General features: G+C 38.9%; 1 protein-coding gene across 3 annotated transcripts in view; it reads right to left on the bottom strand.

Annotated features, from left to right (window-relative positions):
• Positions 1–6,149: 6,149 nt before the first annotated feature.
• Positions 6,150–18,890, bottom strand: part of TMEM38B (transmembrane protein 38B) — a 35,606-nt gene continuing 22,865 nt past the window's right edge. For all 3 annotated transcript variants that reach the window (XM_026680577.2, XM_026680578.2, XM_087957515.1), the window contains exons 5-6: positions 9,737–9,854; positions 6,150–8,265 (exon numbers count right to left, since the gene is read on the bottom strand). In XM_026680577.2, the coding sequence (XP_026536362.1) occupies positions 8,050–8,265; positions 9,737–9,854 (334 nt within the window). In that variant the 3' untranslated portion in view covers positions 6,150–8,049. The remainder of the gene's footprint in view (positions 8,266–9,736; positions 9,855–18,890) is intronic.

Below are 18,890 nucleotides of genomic sequence, written 5' to 3'. Positions count from 1 at the left end.
AACACCGTGCAGGACGTTTGGCATTTGCCAGAGAACAGCAAGATTGGCACATTCGCCACTGGTGCCCTGTGCTCTTCACAGATGAAAGCAGGTTCACACTGAGCACATATGACAGGCGTGACAGGGTCTGGAGATGCTGTGGAGAACGTTCTGCTGCCTGCAACATCCTCCAGCATGACCGGTTTGGCAGTGGATCAGTAATGGTGTGAGGTGGCATTTCTTTAGGGGGCCGCACAGCCCTCCATGTGCTCACCAGAGGTAGCCTGACTGCCATTAGGTACTGAGATGAGATCCTCAGACCCCTTGTAAGACCATATGCTGGTGCGGTTGGCCCTGGGTTCCTCCTAATGCAAGACAATGCTAGACCTCGTGTGGCTGGAGTGTGTCAGCAGTTCCTGCAAGACGAAAGCATTGATGCTATGGACTGGCCCGCCCGTTCCCCAGACCTGAATCCAATTGAGCACATCTGGGACATCATGTCTCGCTCCATCCACCAATGCCATGTTGCACCACAGACTGTCCAGGAGTTGGGGGATGCTTTAGTCCAGGTGTGGGAGGAGATCCCTCAGGAGACCATCCGCCACCTTATCAGGAGCACGCCCAGGCGTTGTAGGGAGGTCATACAGGCAGGTGGAGGCCACACATACTACTGAGCTTCATTTTGACTTGTTTTAAGGACATTACATCAAAGTTGGATCAGCTTGTAGTGTTTTTTTCCACTTTAATTTTGAGTGTAACTCCAAATCCAGACCTCCATGGGTTGCTAAATTTGATTTCCATTGATACTTTTGTGTGATTTTGTTGTCAGCACATTCAACTATGTAATGAACAAAGTATTTAATAAGAATATTTCATTCATTTAGATCTAGGATGTCTTATTTTTGTGTTCCCTTTATTTTTTTGGGCAGTGTATTTAAGAGCTATTTTAAAAGCTTAAAACTTCACACCTCAAAAAAGGAACGATATTATATCCAAAAAAATGAGGAGGAGGAATGAATGAGGATGGGTTTGTATATGATTATATGTATCCTTAAATTGCAATATAACGTCAATACCTTTGATCCTGATCTTTTTTCTGTGCCACCGGTTCTATTTTAAAAGGATTCCCAGTGTACTGGAAGTAATCACACATTTAATGTAAAGTGTGACTGGACTCTCTAAACTGAAGAGATAAAAAGAATGAACTGAAAAACAGCTTCTGCCTTGACAACTTTGGACAAAAATGGGAGGAACACCACTTTAATCCCTAAAATCAGCATCCTAGATAAATTACAGGAGCAGTTTAACCCAAAGATTGCCAATGATCTTCCCCTCCCACCTCTTCTTCTTCTTCTTTTAATCCTGCCTTATTCCAAAGCCTTCCCAGAGAGATAATGTGTGAAGGAATGTGCCAGGAGCTATACAGCAGGCGAGGCCAATCTTCCAGCTGGATCCTCAGCAGGTCCATATGGGCTTACAAACACATGCTGGAAAAACAGGGGGAAAAAGAGAGAAAGAAAAGCTCTAGTTTGCTTATGAGGCTAAACACTACAAGGCAGTCTCATGAATGAAAATTTACATGGGTAGAATAGGCAATAAAGGCATTCTCACGCTGCCCCTTCACCTTCTATAGCTTATGGTTGGGTCAGGGATAGCAATAGCACTTAGACTTATATACCGCTTTATAGTGCTTCTGGCAGCCTAGCTATATAGCCTCAAAATTGCAGAAGGGCAGCTGGAGTGTAGGGTAGACCTTTCAGGTTTCCATCAATCCATGGCCTTGAAACATGAGATGCAGAAATCTTTCAAGAGGTTTTGGAGACCTGGGCTTCCTATGTGTTTATTGGCAAAGAAATCTTTGAATTACTGGCAGCTGAAGAGTCATCATCCTTCCCCCCCATTTGTCGACCTATCAGGTGCTGTTTCCAGATCAGTAAAAATCTGAAGGGTGAATGAAAAATCTGAAATGATTAAAGGCCTGGAGACAAAAAAAACATGAAGAGCGGTTGCAGGAATTGGGTATAGCTAGTTTAGAGAAAAGAAGGAGTAGGGTTGACATGATAGCAGTATTCCAGTATTTGAGGGGCTGCCACAAATAAGAAGGGGGTCAACTTATTTAACAAAGCACCAGAAAGCAAGACAAGAAACAATGGATGGAAACTAATCAAGGAGCAACCTGGAATTAAGAAGAAACTTCCTAACAGTGAGAACAATTAACCAGTGGAACAGCTTGCATGCAGAAGTGGGTCCTTCATCACTGGAAGTTTTTTTTTTTTTTTTAATATTATCTGAAATGGTATAGGGTCTCCTGCTTGAGCAGGGAGCTGGACTAGAAGACCTCCAAGGTCCCTTTCCAGCTCTATTCTAATTCTTTGATTCTTTGGTGTGTATTCTTCTCATCTTCACTGCCAATGCTACTTCACATACACTTACCCCAAACTAGCAAAGAAAGATCCAGCAATTATCTCACAGGGCAATAAGAAAGGCAAGATTTTAGCACACCAAACAGCACTTTGTACCAGTGATAGTTTCCTCATGGTGACTCACTTTATGGCCATTGTAAAAATGACTTGGATTATGTGGTGCCCTGCTTAATAACTATAATGATGATGGAAATTCCGGGCTCAGTTGTGGTGGTTTAAGTGAGAATTATCTAAATTTTAAAACAGTAGCACATCTTCATCCTAGATTTGGAAGAATATAAAGAATATTGGAATTGGAGTAAAAAAACATCAAAAGCAGAAAACCCAAGTGAGTGAGGAATGTGCCCCAGAGAACCAAAGCCTAAGAAAAAAATTGTCAGAGTCCATTACTGTACGTCTCTGTATGTGCCTTTGAGTCAGATTCATGATGTTATGGGAGTTTTCTGGGCAACATTTCAGAACTGATTTGTCCATGCCTGCTTCCTAGCCATCCTAGGTTACCTTTAACCACACCAAAGTGGATCTCCCCATGTGATTATTTGGTTAAAGATGTTATTCCATACTGGGGAAATTCCTTCTGGGGGAAGGAATTATTTTATATTCAGTTCAACTCTGCAAAAACTGCATAAATTGCTAAAAGAAACCTAGCAAATAGCCACACTCCATTTCTCAGAAGCTGGCCTTTTACATCTCATATAGCGAGAGGGAACAGAAGGATGGGCTTCCATGTCCGTATGAAGCCCTTTGACCGCTTGAGATGAGCTTCACCATATTTTAAAAACAAGGCGGTCTGAGATTTTGTTGGAAATGGCAGCTTTACAACAGTGAAATGTTGTAAAGTGAAACACACAAAAAGCAAGCGTACTCCTTAAAAGTCTACTGCCTCAGTCAGCCTCATAAAAGTACCTACGGTGACATAAATAAGAAATAACACAGGCAGATTGAAACAGACATTTATTCTTTTAAAAAAGTATGAAAATGTGTATATATGTATATATATGCAGGTCTTGGCGTGTTCGGGTCTTTTCCCGTGTAAGATTGAGAGCATCTTGGCAATGTTTCGACGACCTCGTCGAAATGTCGCCAAGATGCTCTCAATCTTACATGGGAAAAGACCCGAACATGCCAAGACCTGCATACCTATACATACATACATACATACATACATACATACATACATACATACATACATACATACCATCTGCAAAGGCAGGAGTGTCCCACCTTGGCAACTTTAAGCTTGTGAACTTTAGCTTCCAGAATTCCCCGTCCTGTCTGAGCAATTCTGGGAGTTGCAGTCCATAAGTCTTAGTTGCCAAGGTCGGCTACCTCTGATCTCAGGTTTAAGACTCACAGCTGACCCCAAAAGAGCAAAGTCAAGTGCTTAAGTGGCTGTCTCATAAATGGAGATTAAAAAATGGGTAGTTTAATACTATACGGTAGTGCTAGAAATGAAGAAAAAACAGCCTGACACAAGTCAAGTCCAGACTACAGCATCCCAGCTGTTCAGTTCAATAGGCTGGTGTGAGCATTACTCTTGAAAAATAATCTTTTTCTTCCCTCAGAACAATTCAAAGTTTCTGCCCTCGTATTTAAGCTCACTGAGATTGGCTGTTCCAATCAAAGGCCCTCTTTTCTCACTCCCAAGGTCATGATTTCTTATACTAGCAGGAGAGGGAAAATGCAGTTGCCTAAAGGCAGAGAATTGCATGGACGTTAAACTTTTGAAATAAAGAATAAGGACTCAAAACTGACTTTTCCTTTGCTTTCATTCAACATCTATTGACATGTATAACTACCTCATGGCCTTTTATTAAAAAAAAAAAAAAAAGTAATCCAGGGATAAACAGATCACTGGTCTTTAAAATCCCCTCCAATGTGTACGGAATAGGCTTTTATTCAATTATTTAGCAAAATGACACCAATGATGGACAAAGTAAAATGTGGCCTATCAAATGTTAATGCAAACAGTGTGCTAAATACAGGTATCGAGTACTGTTTCATTTATACATAGGGTGATTTTGAAATGACATGGAAAATTGGAAATCACATGGAAAAATGGATCACCAAAGACCCCAAATTATATATATATATATATATATATTTCTTCCTTGCTTACTGTAAATCCAGACTTCTGAATTTAGCATCTGTTTAGAAGTCAGAAAGAGAAAATTTAAGTAATATCATTCAGCTTGTTCTTAATATTTGGCTCTTGAGCTTCACTCATGCATGAAATTATGAAAAAAAGATTACTTGATGCAAGGGTCAGTGTCAAAAATACAAAAATAATGGGGCAGAATATAGATCTTTTGCCTTCTTCAGATTCCAGGGATGAACCAAATGTTTAGTGGTAGATCTCAATATTGACTTCCTCATCAATATAGAGACCAGAACTGGAGAAGGCATGACAGAAATTTCTGCCTGCTACCATTCTTATTCCACATCTCAAGATAAATGCCTTGTGGTTAGATTGCAGCGATGTTTGCTACCAATACACCATTGGGTGCTGAATAAATGTTCAGAGCAATCAAACTGGTCAGTCAAACAGAATTCAGTCCCACACTTCTCATAGTCTAGGCTAGCTGAAATGTTCTACGATATAAAAATGTTAAAAGTCTTCTCCAGTTCTTGGTGATTTCAGGGAAATATCCATGTAGAGGTGTGTTTTTTTCCTGGCAGCAAGACAGAATGACTTACCAAAGTTTATCCTGATGAATGGCCTTTCAAAATAGGCCAGGCCAGGAAACGAAAACCAAGCCGATTAAAGTACTGTTGTCCAAATTGTAGCTCTTGCTCCTGTCTTTCAAGATTATTCTCACAACCTATTATAAGCCCTAGTAGTCTCTCGTCCATGTATAAAACAAATCCAATTTTTTCAAGGTTTAATTGCCATTTCAATTAAAAATAAGCAAATGCAAATATTCTAAATGGAACAAAATGTGCTTCAGGTCCTATAGAGCAGCAGTTGCCAACTGGTGGGCCACGGCCCACTGGTAGCCCGCAAGAAAATTTTGGTCCGCAGAGAAATGTCACCCCCAGAGCACCCCCACAAAACAATTAATCCAGGCTGCGTGGGAACACAAGGCTGCGCCACCCACATGTTCCATGGGAACCCTCCCTGCCCACTCACTCCTTACCTGGCAAACTTGCCTGCTAAGTTGCTATTTTTCTCTTTTCCGATCATCAGCTGTTCTGCTGTGCTGAGAGATTTAGATTAGCTAGAAAGCAGGAAATCGTTGGATTTCTTGCTTTCGAGCTAATCTTTCAATCTTTCAATCTTCAACTCTGCTTTTAAGCAGAGCTGAACCTTCCTTAGGACTAAAGCAGTGCAGACTCAACTAGCCGATGGCAAAAACACAGATCTCTAAGTGAATCTGTGAGCAACTCAATCTACCTGCCTGCTTTGCCTGCTTTTGCTCTTTTGTAAATAAAAAATTCAATATTTATATACATGGTGTGTTGTGTGTTAATTTTGTGAGTTTGCTTGCTAGCAAATTTTAGAGAGAGGTTAGATCAGATCTCTCTCTCTCCCACCGTCAGCAAGCCACCGTCAGTCAAAATTCATATTATTGGTCCCCAGGATTTAAAATTACGAGTTTGGTGGTCCCTGAGGTCCAAAAGGTTGGCGACCCCTGCTATAGAGAAAGAACATAGGCTTTTCTGGGTGAAGAAGGAGAATGTGTTAGCCACTGAATTTTTCATGTCCATGTATTTGCTGATCATATTATTAGCACACTGAGAGCCAAACCGTTTCCATTGTTTAATAGCAGGTTTTTAAAATGCTGAATTCAAATGCAAGGCACACCATCTTCTAAGTATTTTACAGTCATTTTTAAATACATTTTCACATTTATGTATGCTATAAAGCCTACACTGTAATTACTGTGAGCCTGTTGACAAGAGTACCAAAGGCATTTCACAAAAAAATCTTGGACTAAAAAGCATCAACACTAATCATACCAATCAAAAAGCTCAGCCCAACCATACAAAAGACATCAGTGATTTTACCAGCATGCATTAAAAAAAAAGTCTCATAAACCTCTGAAGCACATTGGCTGCTGGCGTCCAACTCAAGTATTTTCCAAGTATGTACAGTACAAACCAAGTTCAAAATAACACTACAAGGACATTTTAATTCACTTTTTGGGCATTCTTGATCTAATCTTCTACAATAGAAGATCTAGAGTGAAAATGGCCCTAAATGATATGACAAATAGTTGTTATTCTTTTTTTTAAAAAATCCATTTTCTGTTTCATTTTTGACCTGGATATAAATTTTTAGTAGTTTATAAAAGATTACAAATGTTAGCCTGAAAATGCTTATGAAAAATATTAACCAAAGAAATGGAGGCAGCTTGATTGAGACAAGGGTAGGCCACTGACTGTGCATTATAGGCTGTTAGGTGATCAGCGAAAAGGAGATTTCCCTGCAATTCTCACCAACCTTCCTGGCAGGTGAGCTGTAAATCCCTGTCTTGACTTTTTTTAATCTCAGATAAGATTCCAAATAATACTCATTTTCAAAATTATAAAGAGTGGCTCAAAGTTACATTGCATATGAATTTTGGTCTCAAAAAATGTCATTGCCCTGCACAAGAATCCAGCAGAGGTATCTACAAATCATTTAACATCCAAACATTTTAAAATTTAGTATGAAAAATTGGTGGAAAAATATATAAATTAGTTTGTGATGCAAGCCAAGTGCAAACACTTAAGAATTTGTGCTTCCAAATCAGGGCATTAGTATATCTAAAATTAACAGGTACAAATATCAGAAAAGTATACATCCCACAAACCCTAAAAAAAAAAATTTGTAAATTGAAATATTGAAAGAGCATATTTTGTCAAAGAAAAAAATATCAGTTCAGTCATAAGGAAGCAATAAGAAACATACAGACCAAACATACATATTGTGAAGCCTCTCCCATTGCTTTTTAAAAGTGCCCAACTTTGGATGAACCATACTCTAAAATCTGGTTCTTACGTATTGCCACTATGAGAAAAAAAGGGAGAAAATACTTTGACAAATTTTTATGTTAGGCATTATTTTCTTAAATAAAAAACCATTAAAAATGAGTAAACTCACAGTATTTGATCACAGTATCTTTATCATTCTTTTATGTTCTGTGATGCTTTGTGTTGTTTGTATTTTGATTGTAAATATGGTTAGTTTCCCAGTCACTATAGTGAGACGGTCAGCCATCTAAACTGAATAAATTTAATTAGAAAAACAATTGACATGATGCATCTTATTCAACTATGAATTGTAGTTTAAAAAACATAGCCAACTTCGGAAGCTACACAGACCATAGGGCAGGAATTAGTCAAGCTTTCTCTCATCTGGTACCCTTAGGGCTGTGGTGGCTAACAAATATGGGAACTGTCATCCTAAAATGTCCAAATGACAGCAGGATGGGAACTGCTGCCGTAAACAATCGGAGCAGTTCATGGGCAATATAACAGCTTCACTGAACTGTTGTTTGCGCTGAAAACTTCTCTGAAGGACCAGTGCAGCTATCCTCTTGTCACAGAAATTACCTCATGCACAATTGTCATTTCACATCATTGGGAAAGAAAGAGAAATACTACATTTTTATGGGCACACACAAACAAGCCATTTTGGCTGTCCTCAGCACTGTTGAGGTTCTTATTCAGTTTTCTTTGAATGCTTCTTTTGGACTGCCTCACTCTTCTCTCCATCAAGAAGACAGGCACAGGGCGAGGAGATGCCATTTAAGGGTCCTTTGATCTCATCCACAGCTTGTGAATCAGTTGGCTTCTTCTGGCCAAAAAAGAGGCGACCCATTGTTTCCTCCAGGGAAGCAAATGGAGAAGTTGTGCATCCTGTCACCATCATGTTTATCTGCAAGAAAACACACAGCAAGGGCATCAGCTCTGCAACTAAAACTGGATAAAGTCAGCCTAAATAATACCTTTCCAACAACTCAATGCAAACCTTTGGGCCAATTAAAGTGACCTGTGTATTTATTATAATACTTTTACCCCCCCTTTTCTTGAAATTCAGCAGAGTTTTAATAAACAAAGTGGGGAAAGCACACAGAGTACAGTTCTGGAATTCTTTCCCATCTTTTTGGCAGCAATAAACCACAGGAGGAAACTATATTTTCTCCTGTGTAACAAAGTAATGTGGGTGGTTGTGTTCCTTTGCTCTTCCCTTATGTGATATACAAACTTGTATTTGGGTATATGTGCACACTGGAAGGCACAATGAATACTCTGGATCACTTGTTTAGGAAAAAGACAAAAGAAAGGTTTAGATTAAAGCAGTCAGCAACATTTTCAGCCACTGCCCACTTGCCTCTCCCATAATGATTTTGGACAAATTAATTCCGGAATAATTTTCCCTGGGTTCTCAAGTCATCTTTTCAAAAATGGTCTTTCTTTTGCCAGTTTCTTCCTCAGTGCTATAATTGGGGCCCATTCTGTTTGGTTTTCCAAAATTTATCCTGCTGATAGACAAAGAGTTCTGACTCCCTTGATATAATTTCTTTTCAACGTTCTGTTGAGCTGGTGGAATGAACGAAGCAGACATGCTAATGATACATTCTGGTATTGAAGGTATTTTCTTCCCAAGGAGGAATTTTAAATATTTCCCTATTAGTTCTGCCTTTCCAAGGAAAAGAAGATAAATAACTGTTGGAGGGGGACCGGGTGGTGGTGGGGAACATGACCTGATTCTGGCAAAAGGAAATATGCATAAAATGGATTCTGTCCAACCTTGGCTTGTGGTCAAGTGGTCAATCCTTGTGGTACAGTCCAATACAAAAGTAAAGTACATTTACAGAGGGGCACTGTTCATGCATACGGAAAAGCTAGCCAAATCTTTAGCAGATGTTGTCACAGGGATCCCAGTTTTAATGATAAAAACAAAGCCAAGATATGACAATCACATGAATTGCCATTAGGAGGAGATATAGTTGGTTTGGCAGTGAACAGAAATAGTGTGCAATAACCCTACAATACATCTGTGAACCACTCCCTAGAATGCCCAATTGTCTCAAATTAAAGTTATGGAAGTGATGATTTTCTCACACGTTCCTGACTGGTTTTCCTTTTATTCTTTAGGTCCTAATAGAAGACAGATGCGGAAAATATATGTGAACTAGAATGATGACAGCTATAGTTCAACACATCTGGAGGGTACCGGACTGAAAAAGGCTGACATATACAATCAAAGCTGGAAAGGATCATATTAGTATTATTATTTAATGTTCAAACTATCATATCTGCCACATGAATGTGCCTAATAGATATTATTGTAACATGATAAAAAATATGTTGAACACACTTCCATAGAAACTAGAAAAACTTACCTTTGTGACCACCAAAAACATGGTATAAAGCAACATGAGATTGTTCTTTGTTATTGGAAGATAAAAGTTGCACTGCATTGTGAAGAGCACTGCTCCTATCAAACTTACTTTCACGGGACTGGGGGGGAAAAGGAACATAGAAAAGGCAAGGTGTATTTTCCAATTCTCTATTCTCAAAATACATATTCACTCATCATTGCTGTTAACACCAAGGATCATTAACAGGGCTTCCTTCAGACATTTAATCAGTTAACTTGTTTATAGGGACCAATGCTCATTAGCTGGCTGGCAATTCAAATTATGTTTGTTGAATTTTTAATGCAGCAAGGAGTTAGGCCCAACTGATCCCAATAACACTTAACGCCCAAGAAAATATGGCATTACCATCTAAGACGCTTGGTTCTCTTATGCTATGCTATTAAGAAATAAAAGAAGAAAAGAGGAAATTCAGCATGGACCTCTCTTCTAATAATACACTGGAGTTGTTTTAATTTCTCTTTCATGTTTTTTTTTTTAAACCCTCTTTTAAAATGTAGAGTATTAGATAATATACATACTACTTGTGAGACTTCTATTCAGTACACCAGTGGCGAATAGAACACCCGGTCCATGGATGGAAGAGGAGCGCCAGGCCGTGCATCAATTGGGTAGAATCCCCCCCCATCCCCCTCGGTCCCCCCGGGGAACCGTTCTTTCTTTGTTTTTTTTTTTTTTTTTTATAAATTTTTAATAATTTAAAAACATATATTAAAAATAGAAACTGTAAAAAAAATCCTAAAGGAATGATAAAACAACTTTTTATGGAATCTTCTCTTGCAGATTAAGATAAGGAGGTAAATAAATCACTTGGAAGCAGATATCCTAAAACAACTGACTAAATAACTTCTTGAGATAACTATAATTTAGTTAATTTATAACAAATCGTAAAATCATACCAAATCTATCTTAATATAATATTCTAAAAATATTATCAAAACCAAAATATATATATATTCTATTATATTGTTTTATCTAACCATTGATAAAAAGATCCCAAACTTCATAGAATTGTTTATCTTCTTGTTCTCTAATTTCAAATGTCAATCTACTCATTTCAGCACATTCCAGTATTTTCTTAATAATTTCTTCCTCTAATGGTATTTTCTCACTCTTCCAATTTCTAGCAAATACAATCCTAGCCGCTGTTAACACATTTACAATCAAATACTTTAAGTTTTTATTAAATGTATCAGGTAAGATTCCCAATAGAAAAATCTCTGGTTTCAAATCTATATGTTTTTTTATCATTTCTTCCAACCATATGCGAATTCTAGTCCAGTATTTCCTGGCCTCCTCACAAGTCCACCACATATGGTAATATGAGCCAGGGATCTGATGACATTTCGGATTTATTCTTGAACATTCTTGCTATTCTTGTCGGGGAAATGCCACCTGTAAAACATCTTATACAAATTTTCTTTATATGCTACTGACATTGTCATTTTATAATTTTGAGACCACAATTTTTGCCATTTTTCATGGAATCAATTCTTGAGGTTGGGGGCCACTGTCTTAAAACATACAAGAGGACTCACTTGCTGAGATATCCTAGACTTTTTTTTTAATATCAGAAATCTGCCATCTGTCTCAATGAGTTTATGTGGTGTTGAGTTTGGTTTCAATTTACTTGATTATGCCATGCTTTGGAGTAGGAATAGGGAACTAACATCCAGCAGTCCCAACCTATTTTGAACCATGCTAGGTTCTGTGGCTCTGCAACATCTTTAACAATCACATCCATGATTTAGAATTACATTTAAATCAACACTAAATTGCTGGGTTCTGTATCTGCATGAGGTAAAATTCTTTTTAACATCCTATTAAATTTGTTGTGTTTATTAGAATTACAGTATATAGCTACCCAACTCGCATAATTGCAACTCTGAGCCATCTACATCAAATAGCACATACACACATACCAACAACGTTGCAAATAAAAACAATACGTCAACAAAAAAGAAAATCCATAAAACAATGTCTAGATTCCACAATATTGCAACAAAATGAGCTCTTTATAAATATTTATTTTTTCATCAGCTTTACATGGTTGCCTGTAAATATTTAAAGCTGTTTTTTCTTGGCCAGCATATATTTTTAAAACAGAAAAAAAACCACACATCTGTGGTAAATTAAACTGACAGAAATTATAATTTTCATCATAGCTGAAGGATTCAGCTCATACGCCCAAGCATACTGTATTCTTTTCTTCTCTACCTGGCAACAAATCTGCTTGAATTTCTCTGTTTCTCTCTTGTCATTCTTTATTACCAAGGATAGTGCCATGGAAGCAGGGTGCCTAAGTGCTTCAATGCCCCTGCTGCTTTTATCACACTGGAAGTCACAGCCCTGTTTTCAAAATAATCATTTCCACAAAAAAGCTCGTCAGGAAGTCAGACAGACAGGGCAAGGGGACCTTAAAATGCCCACCGTGAGTTCATTTACCTCTTCCAGCAGTAGGCTGTGGCCGGCCAGCCAGTTACAGCTCTGACTTCCTATGGCAGAAATAAAAGTGGAAGCAATTTAATGTTCTCAATTTTGCTTCTGTGAGGCCAAGCTGGATGCTGCAACTCAAGCAGTATGCCCTGTGTGCTAGGAATGGGTTTCTCACAGCACATTAATATCACTCCTGTAAAAGTTAGAAGGAGCCATTTAGCCACAGAAGCCAACTCCCAGCTCTGAACAAGAATTGAAAATCAAGTAGCTGTGACCACTGGCTCACCCGCCTCTCATCCAAAGAGAGGGAGTCCACCATTTCTCTAGGTAACAGCTTCTACTGTCAAATTGTTCTTGCCATTAGCCTTCCATTAGAATGTGCCTTCCTGTGACTTAAATCTATTATAGAGTTGGTCTTCCAGTCAGCTGTAGTTTCTTTTTCCTTTACTTTTTTTTTCTTTTAATTGTAAGCTGCTCAGAATAATAGAGATTTCAAATTCAATAGAATAAAGTAAAATGAATAAGACTACCGTACAATACTTTCCCCTCAGTCTTCTCATGGCTGAATATTCAATCCAGATCCTTCAATCCTTCTTCACTGAACTTAGTTTCAGATAAGGTTCTTGGATCACCATTTCTTAGACCCTGTTTCAGTCCAATACCCTGCCCAAGGCAGGAGTCCTTACATCATCCTGGACAAATGGTTGTCTATTTTTTTCTTGAAAACCTTCAATGATGGAACACCCACAGCTCTAGGAAGCAAGCTATCCCATTGATTAATTGTTCTCACCATCAGGAAATGCCTCATTTCCAAATTGAATCTACCTCTAATATGCTTCTTGTCCTGCCCTCAGGTGCTATGGAGAATAAATCAAATCTAATGATCACTAGATCAGCTAGTTGGCAGATTAACTATTTGTTCTGGAGAAATTGTGAGGATATGCCCAATATCTCTCATGAATATCAGAATCTCTTTCTTGAACTCTGACTCTAAAAAAAACACCACATGGGTTGCACTTCTGGATTGCACAACTCCAAGCAACTATTATGTTAAAATTAAGAGAGTAGTTGTTAGGGTGATGGATCATTAGTCCTTTGGAAAACAATAGAAGAACACGATTGGATAGAGCAGGGGTCTTACCGGGCATGGTTGCTGGGCGCCGCCATCTTTTTGGTAAAAGTGCTTCCGGTGAGCTTTTCGGGTAGAAAGCTCACCGGAAGCACTTTTTCATCAAAAAGATGGCGGCCTCAGCCTCCGGTGAGCTTTTCCGGGTAGAAAGCCATTTCTACCCAAAAAGCTCACCGGAGCGCTGGCGCCATCATTTGAAAAAAGTGCTTCCGGTGAGGTCACCAGAAGCACTTTTTCGTCAAAAAGATGGCGGCGCCCAGTTGATGCCGGTAACGGGCGCGGCGCCCAGCTGATGCCGGTACCGGGCGCGCGTCAAAAGGTTGGGGATCACTGGGATAGAGTATTCAGACCTTACAATGCCACTCTGACTCACATTCTGAATGGTATCTGGTAGTGGGTTTTCCTTATGTTAGCAATTTTAAAAATTTCTGTCAGGGGAAACTGAATCTTACAGCATCTTACATGTTATCAAGCCAAAACCCAAGAATGGTATGTGGTAATTCTTCCAAATTGAGTTATTTATTGTTTCACACCTATAGACAAAAGACCTTGCCAGACTGAGAACTCTACTATCTCTGCATACACAGTATACTCTGAGAACTATTAGGGAAGGGCTGTCTTCACCCTCTTTCTCTCATATAGGATATCTGAGCTGAGTTGCCTGTTACTCCCCTGGACTGCACCCCTCCCTCCTGAGGATCCACTTCCTCACTACATGCCACTTCACATACAAACTCTGCAGACCGCAGCACTTCTAAGTGTGGTGTAGTTTCCATCAACATCGAACTGGAGGAAAGCACAGCAAAGCAGCTGTGAATGCACTTCTTAAATTTCATGTTCTTATTTTCTTCCCATTTCTCTAACTCAGCTCATTATTAATTTTATTTTGGAAGCATGAGTCATCCTATCCAGTTTTGTACAACCCACAGAACTGATTAGCTTTCCTTCCACCTCTTTAGCCAAGTCATTAATAGTAACAAGGAATGTAAGGCCCAATGGTGAACCTTGTGGCCTCTCACTTGGTAGTCTAGTCTGATGAGGAAGCATTGCTAAGCAGGCTTCAAATACAATTTCTAAGCCAGCTATATTGATCCAGTTAATTATCATACCAAATGTCTACGGCATTCTCTCCTTTAAGAGGCTTACCCAATATAAAAATAAAATATGGTGAGTCTGGCCAACTAGTGTGTAGACTCCCTGATACTTTTTATTCTTTTGAAGATATCAACAGAAAAGATTTCCTCTTCTCCTATCAACTGGCATTTCACCCATTCTTCAGTTTCTTAATGATAATGCATAAAGGGATTTACCGGTCCAGCAGCAAGTTTCTTTAGTACTTTAGGTTGCAATTTATCTGGCCCTTAAAATTTATACTCAAAGTAAATTCGCAGAGTACAGAATGACAAGAGTTGGAAGGGACCTTGGAGGTCTTCTAGTCCAGCCCCTGCTCAGGCAGGAAACCTTATATCATTTCAGACAAATTATTGTCCAATCTCTTCACAACTTCTGGAGGCAAGTTGTTCCACTGATTAATTGTTCTAACAGTCAGGAAATTCCTCCTTAGTTCTAGGTTGCTTCTCTCCTTAAGTTTCCACCCATTGCTTCTTGCCCTACACCCAGGTGCTTTGGAGAATAGCTTGATTCCCTCTTCTTTGTGGCAGCCCCTGAGATATTGGAACACTGCTATCATGTCTCCCCCTAGTCTTTCTTTTCATTAAACTAGACATACCCAGTTCCAGCAACCGTTCTTTTTTAGCCTCCGGTCCCCTAATCATCTTTGTTGCTCTTTACTGCACTCATTCTAGAGTCTCAACATCTTTACCTTGTGGCAACCAAACTTGATGCAGTATTCCAAGTATGGTTTGACCAAGGCATTATAAAGCGGTATTAACACTTTACATGATCTTGGTTTTATTCCTCTGTTAATGCAGCTTAGGACTGTGTTGGCTTTTTTGGCAGCTGCACCACATTGCTGGCTCATATTTAAGTGATTGTCCCCTAGGATTCCAAGATCCCAATAAAAATTTCCTCACCAGGATTCTGTCAATCTTGTTCTGCTTCTCTATCCAACTCTCCACTTTTCTTAGTTATTTATTAGCCAGTTATGGGACTGGTCCAGTCTCTCTTAATCCTCAACATACAACCATTTGTTTAGCAATCTTTGGAAGTTACAACAGCACTGAAAAAACAAATTTACAGCCAATCCTCACACAGCATTCCCTGTGGTCACATGATCAAAATTTGGGCACTTGGCAACTGGCATATATTTACTAAAGTTGCAGTGTCCCAGGATCATGGGGTCCCCATTTGTAATCTTCCCAGCCAGCTTCTGACAAGCAAAGTCAACGGGAGAAACTGAATTCCCTTCATGACTCCATCAATCACTTAAGGGCAGTGATCCACTTCACAATCACAGCAAAAAAAAAAAAGTAATAAAATTAGGTGACACTCAATTAACTGCTTTTCTTAGCGACAGAAATTCTGGTCCCTGTTGTGGTCATAATTTGAGACTACCTCCATCATCAGGTTCTTTTTAAATTTCTTAGTAGAAATAGATACTTTTAACTTCTCCTTCCTTTCTATTGCTTCTGTTCCTTTGATCAAATTGCGTCCTTCAGCCACTGTACTGCAATCCTGGTACTCATTCCACCAGGACTCTTATACCTATGGAATCACATTTCCTATAATAAGAATTATGTTCATCTTGTGTATCTTCCACACTCTGAGCATTAATGTACAAAGAACATTAACTTTTATGTTCTGAATTATATTTCACTGAGTGGTTTAATAGGTCCCATTACAGCAGCATTCCCATTTCGTTCAAATCTTCATTGGAGGTCTATAGTAAAGGGTTTTGGTGAGATGCAATCCGTTTTGTGCCAGCAATCCATCATCCAGATAATTCAGACCATGGTACCAGTAACCAGATGGCTCCCATCTGCATAATTTCCAAAGCTAGTAATACTCCAGCAGTATTCCTTTTTTCCCCTTTCTAGCTTTTTACATAGCCTGAAAGTATAAAAACATCTCTGGGGTGCCCAGTTTTTGAATCCTGTTTCTAGAGCGTCAAAGTCATGCTGATACCGTTGTAGCTGCTCTTGACAGTGCAATTTGTTCCCCAAATGGATTAGCAGGGAAGAATAATGGTAAGTTTATAAGTTAAAATATGGCAATTCATTGATTGAATATTCGTGTATTTTCTTCAAACAAAATTATGCTCTTCTTGCACTTGTTGCAAATCTATGCCAATTTTTATTTCAAGGCAATACACTAACATGACACAAGCATTCTAGGTCGTGCCTGTAAACCATGGGCATTCTTCTTCACTTCTGTTTATTAAGGAACCACCAAATAGGGTCGGTTTTTTTCCTAGCTCTCTTCTGAAGTTAGCTAAGCACCAGCTGTCAAGTTAGAAAAGAGATTTGAGATTAAAGATTCCCCTTCTTAAATCTCCCTGCTGAACTCTGCTGCCAAGTTCCTCTTAGCTTACTCAGTGAAGTCTTATTCTCAATTATTCTTAATATTGTTTTGAAGTTGGACCTGGACCTTCTCCATCTCCATCGCTACAAAGTGAAATGCTGGTGGATGGCAAAAGATAAAGCCGGAGTACTAAAAAGTACAGGCCTTGGCAAGAGGTTCAGAATTGAGGGACAGATCATCTTCACCACCCCTTGCAATTCTTACCCCCAAAGTGAAACTTACATAGATATTTCACCAATATGAGGGAGTGAAGGTTATTCCTTATGCAAAAATGACCTCCATCGATAAAGTGGGTCAAAAGGAAGATTGTATTGTTCCAATAATCTTCTCCTTGCAGACTCCCTGCCAACACCCGTTGAAAAGGAATCACTGATATATAGGAACAGCTTAACACTAAACTCCAAAAGCAATCCGCGGAAAAGACTTGTTCAAAGGTGATGATCTGATTTCATAAGCCTTACGGTCTTGCTTCCTCCTTGCACTCAGATGATAGCTTTGATGCTTCTACCAGGGATTAATGCAAAAAAAAAAAAAAAGTGGGGGGGATGGGGACGACACTTACCGTCTGTACTGAAAGATCTGGATTTTTCACATTTGTTTATCAAGCACAACTTAAGAAGTTGCTCCAGTATTAACCTTCCAAGTGGTAAATAGCTCAAGGCCAATCTCTCCCACTGTGAACTTAGTCATCAGCTTAGCTCTTCAAGGGAGGTCTTTCTGAAGATGCACCTCTTCTGAGAGACCTGGTAGACAGCAGAGGCTGTGTAGTACTTCTCTTGTAGAGCTTTTGTGGGAATTGTGTTTGGCCCTCACTCTCTTGGTGTTCAGGAAAAAAAAGTTTCTAAAGATGCATCTCTTTTTCCATATTAAAACATCAAATTGATACTACTTCAATATAAAGTGAATTATATTTAATATTTTAAGCCTTTAACCTTTTATATTTTAATTTTGTTAGCCGCTTTGAGAATTCACTAGAATGGACAAGAAACAGAAGAAATACATTCTCAAAAATAACTGAATTAGTAACTGTGGTTTCATCCAATTTCCTAATCAGGATCTGATACTAATCACTTATTTCTGTTGTGATCCATCAAGTCAAACTCTGATTCCTGATGACAAGCCCCTGCACTTTTCTTGACAGCATGTTCAGAAGTGGCTTGCTAGTACTTTCTTCTAGGATTGAGAGGCACCAGGCTGTGCCTAAGGCAGAATCAGAACTCAGTCTTATGGCTTCTAATCCAGCACTTTATCTACCAGATGAAATTGGCTCTGTCTCAATATAGAACAGAAAATGAAAGGCACTTGTCACTGGTTCTGCAAACTGAGAAAGAACAGCAGCTATTGCTAAAAGAAACACTGTCCTTCCAGCAGAAAAAGATCTGCAAATTACACACACACACACACACACACACACACACACAGAATGAGTGGAACTTGGTTAAAAAGCTACCATCTATTCCGAGTTTAGTTACTACTAAAATCCCTAAATCATCTTGTATGGATCAAGACCACATCCAGCCTATGACTTCTTCCCTGCTACTTTCTAAGAATGTCAGTGTACTTATTAGCATTGCAGTCTAGACCCCAGGCTTTGATTAAAATAGAACTGAATAAAAAACAGAATTGAGTAGAAGACATGACCCTCTAAGTGGAGTAATATAGTTGTGGGGAAAGATAACTGGATGACCGGAAGATAAGCTGAATACAGAGAGTGGTTCTACTCATAGCAGGCTCTGTCTATCTGGATTTTGCCCACAGAAATTCAAACTGGGCTGCTTCGTGGCCTACAATATTCTTATTACTGTAATCAGTGCTGGACCAGTTTTATAATCTTAAAGCTTTAAAGTAGTAGTTGTATAAATACTTTTGGAGAAAGCAATCACATCATCTCCTCTTCTTAGCAAAATAGGCAATGTTAAAATAAAGTTCATGGTGATGGTTTTCTAACTGCAGTCTTATACTTGTTCCTTGGAGAAAGCATTCCTGAGGAAAAAACATTCAATGAACTAGTCTGGCAATTATCTGATCTCAAGTGTAAATTAGATTTAGGGATAGATTCATAGGTATGGTATC

The sequence above is a fragment of the Notechis scutatus genome, chromosome 2 (genome assembly GCF_049901735.1).
Source record: "Notechis scutatus isolate UNSWTSFEM ecotype Mainland chromosome 2, rNotScu1.2, whole genome shotgun sequence".
Taxonomy (NCBI): Eukaryota; Metazoa; Chordata; class Lepidosauria; order Squamata; family Elapidae; genus Notechis; species Notechis scutatus.
The sequence above is the reverse complement of the archived record's forward strand: the minus strand, read 5'-3'. Positions and strand labels throughout refer to the sequence as shown.